The following is a 17,073-nucleotide window of genomic DNA, read 5'->3' as shown; positions in this document are numbered from 1 at the left end:
AAGTGTGAAAGCTTGCTGGGCAGACTGGATGGGCCGTTTGGTCTTCTTCTGCCATCATTTCTATGTTTCTATGAGATGTGAATGTGATGATCAGACTGGAGGGCAATCTGAGAGTAACATGATTGGAGGGGGTGCAGAAAGAGTGAAGGAAGAGAGGGGATAGGATTGAGTGTGATGGGGGAGGAAGAGAGAAGAGAGTGAGCTAGGCGAGCATATGGCCTTGTTCCCTTCCTTTCATTTCCAAAATGGCAAAGAGCAGGCCCCATACCCCTGTCCAAGGAGACTGAGGACAACGGACAGTGATTCCACCTCCCCAGGCAGAGGTGAGCCAGCTGATTCTGACGTGAAGAGGAAGCCTGTTCTTTCCTGGCTGAGGAAGGAGAGGAGGAGAGTTGCTGGTGATCTTGCAGGGAGAGGAGAGGCTCGAGGATCACCAGGGATAAGGCGTTAGACTTAGGGTGGGGGGGGGGGAAAGGGGTATGAAAATGGGGAATTTATGGGGCTGCTGCTGGAGGATCAGGATCACCAGGGCAGAGAGGAGGAGGTGGTTAGACAGAAAGAGAGATCCTGCATCTCCAAGCTCCAGCCATTCTTTGCTTACCAGCCCCCATCAAGCATGTGTGAAGAATGAGTTTGGGTTTGTGTGTATGAGAGTGTGTTCACACCGGGCCCTGGCCCAGCCCATCCATCCACCCACCCCCTCCCCACAGGTCCATTAAGCACTGGTTACATCACCGAATATTTCAGCTATATTAGCCAGACATGTTTATCCAGCTAACTTCCCTAACCAGATAACTTTTGAATTAGCATCTCTTGATGTGTTAGAGAACTTGTGTGCAGCAGGTTATAGCTGTCTTTCTTTAACCACTTGCTTTGCTTGGCACTACATATATTTTGTTGGCCATTGCTGTTGACTGTGGGAGGGTTTCTTTCCCTACACATTTTCTAACTTGATTAAATGCATTCAGTTGATCTTATTTTAAATTCTGGCTGCTTTTGACAACCATGCTGTTCGGGTCAAGTGCAGTATTGTCTCTTTCTCTCTACTGTAGTATCTCCATACTGATTAGCCACTCTTGCTGGTAATTATTCATTTGAAAGACGTATTGATCTGCCAGAGACTTCAGCCAGTCAGCCAGATTCACAGCTTTCACCAGAGCCCATCTGGAGCCCTTCTTACAATGTAGTGTCTCTGAGGCCCCCCAGACAATTTCATCACATATTTCATTGTGTATTTGCTCTTAGCTATAGCTTACTGCTAACACAGAGCTGTGAGGAAATTATTTACTGAGTCCTTATGTTCCTTGCTGTCATTTGTCACATTTTGCTCCATTAAAGCAGCATTCTGTTTCAAAATGCAATTTGAGTTCCATCTTACCAGTATCACGTCGTTCCATCTGGTCATCTGCTAAACACATTGATAAGAGTGTTTCATCTGTCTCATCCCCTTGCTTCACACTGTTTATGAGCAAGTTCACCTGGCATATTTCTGGCTCTGCATCTACACAGAAGCGTCATGAAATGTCTGGCCCTCTTCGGGCTTCATAAAATAAATATTAGGGAAGTCATTTAGAAAAAGAAAAATTAACAAGATTAATGGCAGTCTTATAGTTTTCAAAAGCACTCACTGCTTGTCACTGTCAGAGAGAGGAAGCTGGGTCAAATGACACTTTGGTTGGACCCAAATGGAAATTTTTCTATTCTTATAGAAGGCATTCATTTAAATTATTTGTCAAAAGCTGGAAAAGATGATTTTTTAACCTCCATTTTTTGTTAACTTGACAGAAGGATTTAGGGCAGAATATCTGAACTAGATGTAGTTCCTTGATCTTATTGTGATGGGCCTAGGTCACTTGAGCATAATCTTGGAGGGAGTCTGGGTGAGGGAGACCTATTACCTTTTTCCCAGGGCTGTGCAACTGAAGGGTTCAAAAAGGTGGATGAGGAAAGTAATCATTTCAGACCAGTGTTGATAAAATAATTGCCTTGGACAGCTACTAGATGGCAGAGCATATGACAAATGAATATGAGCTTTTTAATTGATGGGAAAGTTATGGAGGGAAGGCGCAAACAAAGGTACACTGGATTTTATAAGATACATGCATAGCCGCGCATATCTTATAAAATCCGGGGTCGGCGCGCGCAAGGGGGTGCACATTTGTGTACCTTGCGCGCGCCGAGCCCTGCGCGTGCTGCCCATTCCCTCCGAGGCCGCTCCGAAATCGGAGCGGCCTCGGAGGGAACTTTCCTTCCACCCACCCCCCGCACCTTCCCCTCCCTAACCCACCCCCTACCTTTATTTGAAAAGTTACGCCTGCCTCTGGGCAGTAGTAACTTACGCGCGCCGGCTGTCTGCTGGCGCAGCAGGCCCCGACACAGGCCGCTGTGTCGGGGCACTCGGCCACACCCCTGGACCATGCACACGCCCCCGAACACGCCCCCGAGCCAACACCACGCCCCCTGGCCACTCCCCCGACTGCCCTTTTTGCAAGCCTCGGGACTTACGCGCATCCCGGGGCTTGCGTGCACCGCCGAGCCTATGCAAAATAGGCTCGCCACGCGCAGGGGCGTTTTAGAAGGGTTACGCGCATACCTTATGCGCGTAACCCTTTTAAAATCCAGCCCTTAATGAATTTCTATATGCCCTTTAAAGGGTATAGGAAAAAATCCTGCAGAGGGGGTATTTTCAGAGTATGTTCAAATTTGGCAGGAGGAGTGGATAGGACCTCACTAGGACAATGGGGTGCCCAGAGTGCTTCTTCTCATAGGAGCGTATTCTGCAGGGGCTTTCCCCTTCGAGGAGAACTCATAGGAAAATAATCAGGGGAACCAACCTGGGTCCTGAAGACAGAAGTGATATTGGATCCCATAGTTGGTGGAAGACCTTGAAGGGAAGAAGGTGAGAGCTTGGAATACCGGGGAAATCCCTTCTTATTGCCTGGAAGAAAAGTCAGGAATTAGTATGGAAGGGATGTAATGGTTATTATGGTGATGAAGATAGTTAATCTGTGGTTAATGCATGAGTACTTTGTATCTGAAATTGATACTGATGTTGAAAAGATTGTGAGTGACATAGTCCACTGGAGGAAAGAGTTAAAGTAGGTGAAGATATGTGAACCATGAGAGGACTGTAGGTAACATGGTCTATGGTACATAAAGAATTGAAGAGTATTTTGGGAGAATTCACCTAACAGAGAAAGTCAAATATACTGGAAAGGAAAAATGTGTTATTGTATCCAGGATTATTGCTGATGAGCACCCTGGCTGTGAACACCTGTGTCCTTATTTTATTAGTGCTTTACAATAGTTTTGGGGTTTGTTTGTTTTTTGCTCTGATTGCTGGCCAGTCCCAGAAATAAAAGATTTGCTTGTTTTAAAATACTTCCAGGTGTGATACCTTTGTGAAGGTGGCTTTGCACCCTGATTAAAATGTTCCCTAGTTAAAACTTTTATGGCATTTTGGTATCCTCCCAAAATTGGCAAACAGACAAGAGAAAGTAACTGAAGCCAACTAGTGTAGGAAGGCACCAGAAGTGCCTTCCACACAGCCTTCCCTACACTTCCACTTCCAAAAGTCACACAAACCGCATCCTACAGTCATCAGCTGACACAAATTCATACATTTCAGCACTCCCCACACACAACTCTGCTATACAACCCCCCTCCCACAGAAAACCCCAGCCACACACTCACAGAACTCTAGCTACCCAATCACACACTCATGCACCCTCACACATATTCATCCCACACACATGTTCACACCTCCATATACAGCCCATACCCCCTTCTTACCGTGTGCTAAAGTGCTGGAAGGATAAAGATGGTTGAGGAAGCTTTTGGAATGGAACAGGAGTCCTCGTTTTGCAGCCTGTAACTGTTTTCCCTAGAAAGCAATGGGGATATTCCTGGAGGCTCGGTTTTCCAAAAATACTGACCTGATGTTTTGAGTTTTCAAATTTGAGATACTTACATTTTCTTACTGCATTACATATTTGCATCCTTTTTTTTTTTAAGAGTTGTACCTGCAGACAGATAGATGGATGGAGAAATATGATCCATTTATTATAATTCTTTCCAAAATTCCCTATCCATATACTGGAAAACATAAAAATGACCCCAATCTAGTGGGGCTCATTATTTTCATAACTGTCCAGAAGGAAGGACACAAGGATTTTCCATTGTTATACAGATAGAAATAGACAGAACATGTTTTTCAGAGAGTTATTGGATCTATGAACTGAGACTATTAGAACTCTTTGAAATAAATATAGAAATTCGTTTATCTCCTTTATTAAAATACAGTAGCTAATGATTTATAAATATATTCACTGATTTTGGGGAGCTGACAATAGTGGTATTTTGTTAGGACAACATTGATAATGAATGACTGGGGCGTGTGGGTACTAATTGGGATGTGAACTCATTAATTTGTTTATAAGGAAAGTATACATGTGTTGCTTTTGGTGATATAGTTCATTATCAGTGACTGGAGATTATACGGATTAGTTGAGATATCAATTGCTTAGTTTGTCCATATGAATGGTTTATATGTGGTGTTCACAAACCTTTGAAAAACATTTTTTTTTTTTAAAAAATGTGTAACTATCTCACCTGTTGTAAGTTGCTGTGGCAGCGTTTTAATCATGGAATAATATAAGTGTGATTTTAATGGCCGGGTGCAAGCTACATTATCTTTTTGGAAATTTTAAAGCTTTTTTTTTTTAGCTTTGCACAACATGGTCTTTTTCATTTCCCTTTGAGGGCATTTATTTGTGCCATTATGGCATTGACCAATATTTCCGTTCATGTGAGCTCCTGCATGGCACGATCCACTGGACTGGCTACAAATAGCAACCGTGGTAAACCAGTGTTTACACGATAAGCACCTGGCACAGTTCAAGAAAAGATATCTGAAACATCAACATACAGGAGGATCATCCACCATGGGGTGCTCTATTTATATTTTCCGCTTTGCTCATAGACACGCTTATGATCCCCATTCATCCCAACAAATTAAGCATGTTTTATTCACCTCTGGCAGACCTGAATATTCTTACACGCCTGAGGCTGGCATAAATGCCAACTGTGATGCTGCCTCAGCCCATTATTTTTTCATCTATTTCTTTGACATGTAAAAAAATTTCCCTAACAGGAAATACATCAGAGCAAATACCTTGAGGTCTTTTAGTCTGACTTAGCCAGACAAATGGTATGATTTGAAATTCTGGACCCACTGACCAGCCCCAGGATAGCCAGATAACTGTTTATTCAGCAAAAAAGTTATATGGCCAGCTTTGGGGGTGGGATGGGGCATTCTGGGATGGAGTCAGCTATCTGGCAAAGTTAGCTGGATAAACAACAATTTTCTGCATTATCTGCCTAATATAGAAGAAGAGCTGTTCTAACTTTGACAGCTCTGAATATTCTGCAGCGCATCTGACATCACTCCATATCCATGCAGAGTTAGACATAAGTTTATCCGGCTAACTTTGGCCTGGATTCACCATTCTACCACAGAATGGTGAATCCTGCGAAAACGGGGGGCAGGGGGCGAAGGGGGGGGGGCGGGCCTGCGAAAGCCCGCAGCCTTCGCACCACTGCGGTGCGCTGGCTGCTGGTTTTTGCACTGAATAGCGACACCATAAAAGGTGTAGTTATTCGGCGCACTACTGCCGACGATAATGTTAGTAACATTATCGCCGGTAGCTAAAACACCGCTGACTCTGCCCCTCCTCGCCCCGACTCCTCCCCTCCCAGCTCTGACTCCTCCCCTCCCCCTTATTTGCATCATATCACATGCAAAAAGGCCCTTGTCACATGCAATATGGCCTTATCGCGTGCGTTAGGGCCCTATCGCACACGATAAGGGTTTAGAAAATAACCCCCTTTGCTAGCTGGGCTGCAACTGAACATTGATCTCCTTATATTCTATCACAGAGTACCTTGTGAATGGAGGAGTGGCTTAGTGGTTAGAGCAGCAGACTGACAACCAAGGAAGCTAAGGCTGAAACTGCTTGATCCAATGACATTACTTGTGACAATGAACAAGTCACTTTGCCCTCCATCATCTCAAGGACCAATTTGAATGTAAACCCAATGGAGAAGGGACCTACCCAGGGGCAGTTTGGCCTATCGGGGGATCGGGCATCCCCCGGTGGGCCGAGCACAGCTGTGACAGAGCCGTGCTCGGCAGACCACGTGTTATCTCCTGGGCCGGCCTGGGCGGCGAATCCCCGGGCCGGTCTTCATCGGGAATCCGCCGCTGGACCTACCATACCATAGCTGAATTAAATCCAAACAATGACTAGCTTTTCCTACATAAAACAAAAATCACTTTTTCCACCAGCATAGTCTGCTTACTCTATTAGATCCACTTTGGCCAACTCACACCTATGTGCAAAACTAAGGATGTGCATTTGTTGGAAACTTATTTTGCTTCATTTTTAAAATGAAATGAAAGAAAAATAAACAAAATGTTGTATGTTTTCATTCATTTTGTTTAAAAAAAATGGCCATTTCCAATGCCCAAAAAAACTCCCACTCTCAGGCCCCCCAATCTTCCACAGTCACTACCCCCTTGATTTTAGCCATTTTATATGTTACGCCTGCCTCTGGCAGGCGTAACATTATCAACAAAGGTAGGGGGAAGGTGTAGATAGGGCCGGGGGGGGGGGGTGGGTTAGGAAGGGGAAGGGAGGGGAAGGGAGGGGGGAGGGGTGGAAGGAAAGTTCCCTCCGAGGCCGTTCCGATTTTGGAGCAGCCTCGGAGGGAACGGGCAGCACGCGCAGGGCTCGGCGCACGCAAGTTGCAAAAATGTGCACCCCCTTGCGCGCGCCAACTCCGGATTTTATAAGATATGCGCATATCTTATAAAATCCAGCGTACTTTTGTTCACGCGCACATAGATTTATAAAAATCTACCTCTTATTCTCTGACTAGGTAATGCCTTCAATCTTGTATTGTGTCTGTAAGCTTGAAGTTTTCAGGCTGAAGGGAGGGCTTCAACACAGTAAGTTTTTCAGTGAACTCAAGCACAAAGCTGCATCCTATAACTATTAATCAACTTAACTGTACTTCTCTTTCATAAGGAGCTAAATTAACCCTTCATGTGCTCTATCGAAATGAATCCGCAAAACTGTCCCATGTCACTAATATAGAGTTTTAACTACTAGAAAATGCACATTAAACTAGAAGTAAAAACCAATACTAAAATTAGCACATGCTCATGCAAATCAAAAGTAAAAAAAGTATTAGAATAGCAATTCCCCAACAATGCAGAGTGGTACATTAAAGTCAGACAGCTTAAAGCATATTTTCTTAACATTGGAAATGTAACTCTTGGGTCAGAGCAGGAGTAAAACTTAACTCACGTTTCTGGTGGCCAAGTAGTTAAAACGCAGGAGTTAAAATGTAGGAGTAAGGCGGTAAGTGCATGAAGTTGGAAAGAGTGTGACCAAAATGGCACTGGGCATCTCGATTTGGGACCAATCTCACATGCAAGCCCATTTGCACAAGGCATGCCAAGTGAAAGAAAAAGGACATAATGCCTCTATATGGCTCCATGGTGAGACCGCACCTTGAATACTGTGTACAGTTCTGGTCACCACATCTCAAAAAAGATATAATTGCAATGGAGAAGGTACAGAGAAGGGCAACCAAAATGATAAAGGGGATGGAACAGCTTCCCTATGAGGAAAGGCTGAAGAGGTTAGGGCTGTTCAGCTTGGAGAAGAGACGGCTGAGGGGGGATATGATAGAAGTCTTTAAGATCATGAGAGGTCTTGAACAAGTAGATGTGACTTGGTTATTTACACTTTTGAATAATAGAAGGACTAGGGGGCATTCCATGAAGTCAGCATGCAGCACATTTAAGACTAATCTTAGAAAATTCATTTTCACTCAACGCACAATAAAGCTCTCGAATTTGTTGCCAGTGTAGCTGGGTTCAAAAAAGGTTTGGATAAGTTCTTGGAGGTCCATTAACAGCTATTAATCAAGTTTACTTAGGGAATAGCCACTGCTATTAATTGCAACATTAGCATGGGTTCTTCTTAGTGTTTGGGTAATTTGTGGCCTGGTTTGGCCTCTGATAGAAAAAGGATGCTGGGCTTGATGGACCGTTGTTCTGACCCAGGATGGCAATTTCTTATGTTCTCTGGAATGGCCCAACTACAGCCATTAGGGATGCACAGCAAGAAAGTGCATGCTGTTCAGCTATAGGTGCCCTCACTTGGCATGCCTTGCCCAAATGGCCTTACATGAAAGATTGTGCCCAAGTCGGGATGCCCATTTCTAGTCTTGCATAAGAACAAGAAATTGCCATACTGGGTCAGACCAAGGGTCCATCAAGCCCAGCATCCTGTTTCCAACAGTGGCCAATCCAGGCCATAAGGACCTGGCAAGTACCCAAAAACTAAGTCTATCCCATGATACTGTTGCTAGTAATAGCAGTGGCTATTTTTTAATTCAACTTGATTAGTAGCAGGTAATGGACTTCTCCTCCAAGAACTTATCCAATCCTTTTTTAAACCCGGCTACCCTAACTGCACTAACCACATCCCCTGGCAATAAATTCCAGCATTTAATTGTGTGTTGAGTGAAAAAGAATTTTCTCCAATTAGTTATAAATGTGCTACATGCTAACTTCATGGAGTGCCCCCTAGTCCTTCTATTATCAGAAAGAGTAAATAACCGATTCACATCTACCTGTTCTAGACCTCTCATGATTTTAAACACCTCTATCATATCCCCCCTTCAGCTGTCTCTTCTCCAAGCTGAACAACCCTAACCTCTTTAGTCTTTCCTCGCCCTTCTCTGTAGCTTCTCCATCGCAACTATATCTTTCTTGAGATACGCGACCAGAATTGTACACGGTACTCCTTCCATATTCAAGCATGCACATTTTTATTCCTGTTTGAAAGCACTTTTTAAAGCACTTTTCTGCATTAGTGCAGATTTTTCAGGTTAACTCACATTTTAGTGCATTTTTGGCTTTTAGCTTGCTTTTTTTTACTCATGCTCAATTTGCATTCCATTAGCAGGGACCCCAGTTTTTAATATGCACATTAATTAAAACCCATGCTAAAATTTGACTCTGACTTTAGCATGGGTTTTATTAAATTGGCCCCACAGTGCTTTAATTACTAACTCATTGTTCCTGGCCAAAAGGTTGGATATCTCGATTCACCCTGTTCCCAGATGTCTGCCTCAGTGACCTGTTATCCTCTTGACTAGGTTTTTATTAGCATATCCATCAACTAACTCCCCCCAGGTCTGTTTTTTTGTAATGCATATGAGTTACAGTTCTTATGCAGGGACTACTCACCCTATCACACCATATAACTTAGTAAAAATAAGAGGAAATACACTTTTCCAATTAAAGTGAAGCACTTTCAGCTCATGTATAATCATAATTCATTTCCAACATTTTATTATTTCAATGAAATACTTCGAACCGTCCCTAATTCCATACTGCCAACCTGCTTATTTCTATGAAAATATTGATTTATACAAAAATAGTATGTTATGTTTAATCTTCTTTAAGCAGAAGTATCCATGGATACATTATTTCAAATGTAATGTACTACTATTCAAGTATTATGATAAATTTGAATGAAAGACCTGTTAGAATAATACAATTTTCCTTTAGTAAGTCCTAAATAGTGATAGCTTTGCTAATATGCTTTCAAAGAGTTCATGAATAATAATGCATTTCAGGTTCTTTCATCCTTGCTAATCTCCTTCATCCAAACATATAGAGGAACTCAGCTGTGTGTTTAAATATACTATGGGCCAGATTTTAAAACGTATGCGCGGGCTGCGACCGCATGATTTTATAACATGCGCGCGCTGCGACCGCATGTTATAAAATCCGGGCTCGGCACATGCACCTTGCATGCTCCGAGCTCGAGGGGAGCCCTGATGGCTTTCCCCGTTCCCTCCAAGGCCACTCTGAAATCGGAGCGGCCTTGGAGGGAACTTTTTCTCTGGCCTCCCCCACCTTCCCCTCCCTTCCCCTATCTAACCCACCCCCCAGTCCTAACTAAATCCCCCCCTACCTTTGTTGAAAAGGTTACGCCTGCCTGAGGCAGGCGTAACTTGCACGCGCCGGCCAGCTGCCGGCACGCTATGCCCCAGCACAGGCCGCTGTGACGGAGCACTCGACCCCGCCCCCAAACCACCCCCAGACTGCCACCACGCACAGGCCACGCCCCGGACCGCCCCCGATCCAGCACTACACCCCAGGCCACGCCCCCGGACCACCCCTTTTTGCAAGTCCCGGGACATACGTGTGTCCTGGGGCTTGCGCGCGCCGCCGAGCCTATGCAAAATAGGCTCAGCGCTCCCAGGGGCAGATTTTCTCAGGTTAACTGCGTAGCCTTTGAAAATCTGCCCCTATACATTTTTGGTCCACTTGCAGTATGTTTTCTGTTGAATGGGGGGAACACTGGGGCTTGTCAATTCATCCTTCAATCTCTTTGTTGTTCTCTCATTGTTCAGTTCTGAGTTTCTAGTCCAGATCTCCTGGTTGCTCCAGGAAGGTTCCTTCACTAATACAGCCTATTTTCTAACTAGGAAATAATATTAAATGTAATACTAGTTATTCACACATAATCATTTCCAATGGAAAGGAACCTGAAGAACTAGGGGGGTCATGCTACGAAACTTCGGGGGGGGGGGGGGCGCGGGGGACAACAACTCGGAACCAACATCAGGAAAAATCTCTTCACACAGAGGGTGGTGGATGCCTGGAATGAACTTCTGGAAGAAGTAGTGAGAAAAAAAACAGTAAACAAATTCAAAAGGGCATGGGATAAGCACTGAGGATCCCTAAAGGCTAGAGATTGGAAATGAAGGAAAGGGTGCATGGGGGTAGACTGCACGAAGTGGCAGTCAGTTACTACATTTAACAGAAGGCATGGGGATCGCTACCTTTAACCAATAGGCTTTGATGCTTGTGACGCATCTAGAACATTGATCTCTGCTTTGATGGGGGGAGAAAAGGGGGAATTGGATTGGATTCAGAAGACTGCAAGCACTGGGCCCCACATTTTATGGTCTAGGGTACTGATACTCATATACCAGGGATAAAGCACAGAACTGCTTCTATGGCCAAGTCCAAAAGCAAAGCACATTCAAGCAGCACTGTCTGAATTACCAGGAAGGCTGCTCACTCTGTAAAAATAATGGACTAGATTTTAAAAGCCCTGTGTGCCGGCGCGCGCAAAGCCCCGGGACGTGCGTAAGTCCCGGGGCCTCGTAAAAGGGGCGGGAGGGGGCATGTCCGGGGTGTGTCGGCAGTCCGGGGGGCATGTCCAGGGTCGGGGTTGGTCCGGGGTGGGTCCGGGAGCATGGCGATGGTTCGGGGGCGGGCCAGGAGGGCGGTCCCAAGTCCCCCGGCACTGCGGCCTTTGCCAGGGGATGCCGAGGTGGCACGCGCAAGTTACGCCTGCTTCGAGCAGGCGTAACTTGTACAAGAAAGGTATGGGGGGGGGGATTTAGGTAGGGCTGGGGGTGGGTTAGATAGGAGAAGGGAAGGAAAGGTGGGGGGATGCGGAAGGAAAGTTCCCTCCGAGGCCGCTCCGATTTCGGAGCGGCCTCGGAGGGAACAGAGGCAGGCTGCGCGGCTCGGCGCACGCAGGCTGCCGATTTTGCGCAGCCTTGCGCGTGTGGGACAGGGTCACTATGCTAGACTGGGTAGGTAGAATAAAGCCAGGAACAAAAACTCCCTGGAACCAAAGTTCTAGAAGGAAGGGGAAGAAAACCCAGGCGACACAGTCAAGGAAATACACTGGTGGTTTCTTCTGTAATCATAGAGGCAAACACAGGTGTTGGAGGTTAAGGGTGGGACTTCCCCAGAGCCAATCAGCTGGAAGAGGAGGAGGAGTTTGTAGAGTATAAAAGGGACGCCCTTAGCCAGCAGTTTCAGTATCCTGCTGGGGACTGAAGGAGAAGGACCATGCTACCGGCAAGACTGGAATGTTGGTGCTCCTGCTTAGATGGAAGGTGGATGACTGGTGTGACTTCCAGGAAGGTGAGCCGGGAGATACAGGCTGTTTGACTATCCGCATGTGCCTACTTAAGGATATTGTTTGAGAGACTGCCAGTGGGTGGTTGTACCTGTGGGGAAGAGTTGATATCCCAGAGGTATGGAGGGAGGTGGCAGTTAGGCCCATGGGGCCAGACTTTGGACTTGAGATGAACTTTTGAAGCCAGCCTTTGGAAATTGAGTTGCTGGCTCAGTGGGGAGGACTTCTACCTTCCATTCAGGCTGGGAGGGTTCAAACCCCACCTGAGGATTTGAAAAAAAATAAATAACCTTGAACTTCTATTTGAGTTTTTGAGTGGTCAGGAAAGCTCGTTCAGGGATTGGACCCTGAAACATGCAATTGACAGTGTGCTGACCCTGCATCTTTATAAGATACACACAGCTAAGCATGTGGTGTACTTTTGTTCGTGCAGGTTGCGTGAACAAAAGTATGCATGTGTGTACTTTTCTAAGATCTACCCCAATGCTAGTAGTTATTTTGTTATGGGTTTAATAGTTGCTTGGATTTGCTTGTTAATATTGGGCGGGGGGGGGGGGGGGGAGAGGGGGAATTGTGCAGGGAGCGGCAGTTACTACCATAAGAAATTTGTTGGGCAGACTAGATGGATCATTTGGGATTTTTTCTGCCTCATTACTATGTTACTATGTAATCAATATTAGGAAAAATGTTCAAGAAGATTCTCACCATAAAGGGGTTAGTGATATATTACCTTCTCTTCTTTTCCAGTTCCATAGTAAAATGATTTTCTCCTAGTATTGTGGAATGCAGTAAGGTAGAAGGGCCAATGTACTAACCCACAAGATTTTCTGCAGATTAGTGGCCCCTGTGAAAGTTTACTAGAGATACAAATGAGCTCCATAACAAATGTTTGAGAAATTTTGCTACTAGGCATGACCAAAAAAAGAACTACATCTTTCAGGTGTATTTTGTTTTGTAAAAATGGTGTACGAGAATGTCTTTGCTTGCTGGTTTTCACTTGATTCTGCATTAATGAGCTGCCTTGTATGATATTGCATCACAGCAGCTCATTTATTCAAAAGTTTAGTAAACAATTGCACATAATGGACTATGCACAAATGTTTGCTACTTACAAAGGGGGACAATTTGTGAATTTTTTCACAAAGCCCACACGTGATAAAACATGCAAAACTGTCAGCCAACATTTTTGTTCATTTTGGTGCATTTTGTGCAAAATAATTTCACAGTTTAGTACATATACTTCATAATAAGAGGTTCATCTCAGTGGTGAAAGGAATCTACTAATCTGTTACCAAGAGGATACTGTATATTGAATTTATATTCCATGTGCTACTGTAAAACAAATGTAGCAGTGTACATTTTCATCTTCTAATACTCCATTTACAATATACAGTAGGGTAGATTTTAAAAGGTGCACGCCAATTTTATAACGAGCGTGCTGGTGCACACATGCGTGCAGGATTTTATAATTCATGTATGTGAGGTGGCACGCGCAGGGGGCGGGTCCTATTTTATAAGATTATGCGCAGTGATTTAATCAGGTCCCCCCCTGAGTTCCCTCTTAGTCTACCCCAATTAAGGAGCAGACTGGGAGGGAAGTTCACTACCCTCCTACCCATACTCCTTCCCTCTCCTCTTCTCTCCTCCTCACTTCCAAAACCCTGTCTCCCACCTTTTTTTTTTCTTTGCTTACTGCTCCATTGGAGCAGAAGCAACTTGCTGGCATGCGCTTGGCCGCTGTACCGGCTACCTCCAGCCCTTCCCACCCCTTTCTCTGGACCCAGCACTTTGGCACGTAACAAGGATTACGCGCCTGGCCAGTCCCCTTTGAAAATGCACGCAGTGGGCCAAATTTTAAAAGGTGCGGGCGTAGATTTGTTCATGCAACCCGGCGCAAACAAATCTATGCCCAATTTTATAACATGTGCGTGTGCTGCCACGCACATGTTATAAAATCCAGGGTCGGTGAGCGCAAGGGGGTGCACAATTGTGCAACATGCACGCGCCGAGCCGCACAGCCTTCCTCTGTTCCCTCCAAGGCCACTCTGAAATTGGAGCGGCCTCGGAGGGAACTTTCCTTCCACCTCCCCCCACCTTACCCTCCCCCCTTACATTTGTCGGGTAAGTTGCACCTGCTTCCTGGCAGGCATAGCTTACGCATGCCGGCCGACGTCCGCCCCGCGATCCCGGGCACAGCGGCAAATGGCCGCTGTGCCTGGAGGCTATGGCCATGTCCCCGCCCCTGGACTGTCCATGCCCCGCCCCTTTTTGCAAGCCCCGGGACATACACGCGACCCGGGGCTTGCGCGCCCCGCCAAGCCTATGCAAAATAGGCTTGGCGCACACAGGGGCAGATTTTCTAGGGTTACACGCGTAGCCTTTGAAAATCTACCCCAGTGTGCACAAGGCCCAGCCACATGCGTAACCTCTGGGATTTATGCGCGCCGGGCATGTAAAACCTATTCGAGTGTGTCTAAAATATCATTTTGTTATGTTGAGTCATTGTATTCTTAAATCCTGCCTGTTAATTTCCTATAATAGAAAATTAATTATATTAAATATGACAAGAAGGTTATTAAAATTATCAAAACTGTTCATATGCTTTCCGAAATTGTTCCAGTTCATTTGCAGTTCTGCCCAAGAGAAACAGAATGATTCAGATATCTTTGAAGTAATACACAAGGCTTATGAATTGGGGGAGAACAGATTTCTGAAATTATTTGACTGCGAATGTATCACTTGTGTGACATTTATCATCTTAAGGAACTAACTAAATACATATATACTGAGAAATAGAGGAGCTTGTAAACTTCCCTTTCTGATTGAAATAAAATCTGTGCCTCTACCAAAACCCTAATTTCCCAGATGTCAACAAGGCACCACACTGAACACACACATGCATGTGTGTGTGTGTGTGTCAAACAGCAGAAGCTCCTCAGAATGAATCAAAGCTGATTTTATCAGTGGTTACTGACTTTGATTCAAGATTCTGAGTTATATGTCTAGACTAATTTGTCACATGCATGGATTACATCATTGGAAAAGCTGAAAAAAAATAAATAATGATATAAATTATTTTAGAGCTAGATTTATCTGAAATCAAGGCTTAAAGTTTCTGGCTGAAAATTAATCATCGATTTTAGTGTAAAGAAAAAAATCACTGTTAATCCAGAGGCTTTATTCTTCCCAAGAAAACTGAATAAATCCTCTTTACTCAGCTTTTTAGATCAGTCACTGCTCGTAATTACATAATATATTTTCGGCTTCACTGCAAAATGCGTGAAACTCATTATCCATTTACTATTATGCAGAGTTACTTTTTTCACTTTACCAGCACCCAGAATTAATCAGAGGAAAAAAATAATCCATCTATAATGCCAGCCCAAACCAAGGGCAAGTGACCAAAGACATACATCCGCAATTCACTCAAATACATATATCACCTGACTCCATAGAAATCAACAGGGAAATGGAAATCGGTAATCTTCGGCAGAGAATCTTCACAGGGACTGCCGTGATAAGTCTAGTGTAGCAAAAATGACAAGAGGTGGATGGCTTCTTAGAGACTAACCAATTTATTGAGGTATGAGCTTTCGAGGATAGAGCCCACTTCGTCAGAGAATTCATTTATGACTATACTGGTTTCTAAGAAGATGTTTAAGAAGGTGGACATAACAAAAGACAAAGAATACTTATCTCTATCATTCCTTTATGATCAACAATAGACATTGTTTGCCTTTCAAAAACACCTCTGTCTTTTGCCCAACTCTGAAGCTTTCATCTCCATTGCAGACCTCCTCCTGTCAGTATGACTTGCACATCCAAACTGCACACTATATAGCATGCAATCAAAAGGGGAATAAGGAAAAAAAGTGGAATCTGGTTAAAATGATGCAGGCATCTGATTTGGGAACTCATTGTTGCCCTTTGATCCCTCTTCACACTCATGGGAGATATTTTGAGCACCCCCCCCCCCCTTTTATCATGTGCACTCTGTAATTCATTTTCAAAAAATGAGGCAGGTCATTTCCATTTGAAAATTAGCTAGCATAACATATGCATGCTAACAGCACCCATGTACCTGCTATTTTTGTGGTGGGAGATAAAGATAAAAACAGCACATGTACTATTTCAAATGCCAATTATGCATGCTGTTTTACTTCCCTAATTTAAACACCACCAAAGAAATGCTTCTTAAGGAGGCTTAATGTGGGCATATTTTGAAACCTTTTTAGCTGCTCTGAGAAGGGCACTTTTCAGACAGCACATTTGTCTAGGTAAAATGTATAAATGGTTTTGAAAATGTATTTGCATACATTGAATTTATTGGGGGAATTCAGCACTATATATACCCATGCACGAGGCTCTGCTCTTCAGTTTTCTCCTCGCAAAGCAATTATGGATATATGTGTGTTTGGATAATTTTGATTAACTTGATTACTCAGATTGGTTGATGTGGTTTCTAGCTGGAGACCGCCAGGGCACTCAACCGAGAAGCGCCGACACCTGGTAATATGGGTGTCTGAACTAGAGAAGGGTTGGCTTACCAGTGCTCTCGGGGAGAGGTTCCCCCGAGGATTCTTGATTACGAGGCAGCCATGGACGGGGTGCTGTGTCCATCTGTCTACACTAAGGAAAATTAAATTATCAGGAAAGTAATTTCTGCATTTCCTAGCTTGTAGCAAATGGACTCAGGACCAATGGGATGCACAAAAGCTACTCCTGAACCGGGTGGGAGGCTGCCCGTGGCCCATCTAGTACTGCCCTTTTGAATGCTGTCTTCCTTGGCCTGAACATTCAGGCAATAGAATCTCGAAAGTGTGGATGGAGGACAATGTTGCCACCTGACAGATCTCTGCGGGTGACAGCATCTTGGTTTCTGCCTGGGCCCTTGTGGAATGGGCCTTGACATTTATTTATTTATTTAGTATTTTTCTATACCGGCATTCACGGAGTTCGTGTCATGTCGGTTTTCATAAAACGAGGGGTGAGAAATACATTATAACGTAAATAACTAATAACATAAGAGTATACATTAAAAAGT

General features: G+C 44.4%; 1 protein-coding gene across 1 annotated transcript in view; it reads left to right on the top strand.

Moving 5' to 3' along the window:
* The first annotated feature begins 11,949 nt into the window (after positions 1 to 11,949).
* F9 (coagulation factor IX) overlaps positions 11,950 to 17,073 on the top strand; it is a 124,865-nt gene continuing 119,741 nt past the window's right edge. Inside the window, exon 1 of the mRNA XM_029607778.1 lies at positions 11,950 to 12,034. Coding sequence (XP_029463638.1) covers positions 11,980 to 12,034 — 55 coding nt within the window. The 5' untranslated portion in view covers positions 11,950 to 11,979. The remainder of the gene's footprint in view (positions 12,035 to 17,073) is intronic.

This window comes from Rhinatrema bivittatum, chromosome 6 (assembly GCF_901001135.1).
Source record: "Rhinatrema bivittatum chromosome 6, aRhiBiv1.1, whole genome shotgun sequence".
In the NCBI taxonomy this organism is placed as follows: domain Eukaryota; kingdom Metazoa; phylum Chordata; class Amphibia; order Gymnophiona; family Rhinatrematidae; genus Rhinatrema; species Rhinatrema bivittatum.
This window is presented reverse-complemented; position numbering and strand designations above follow the sequence as displayed.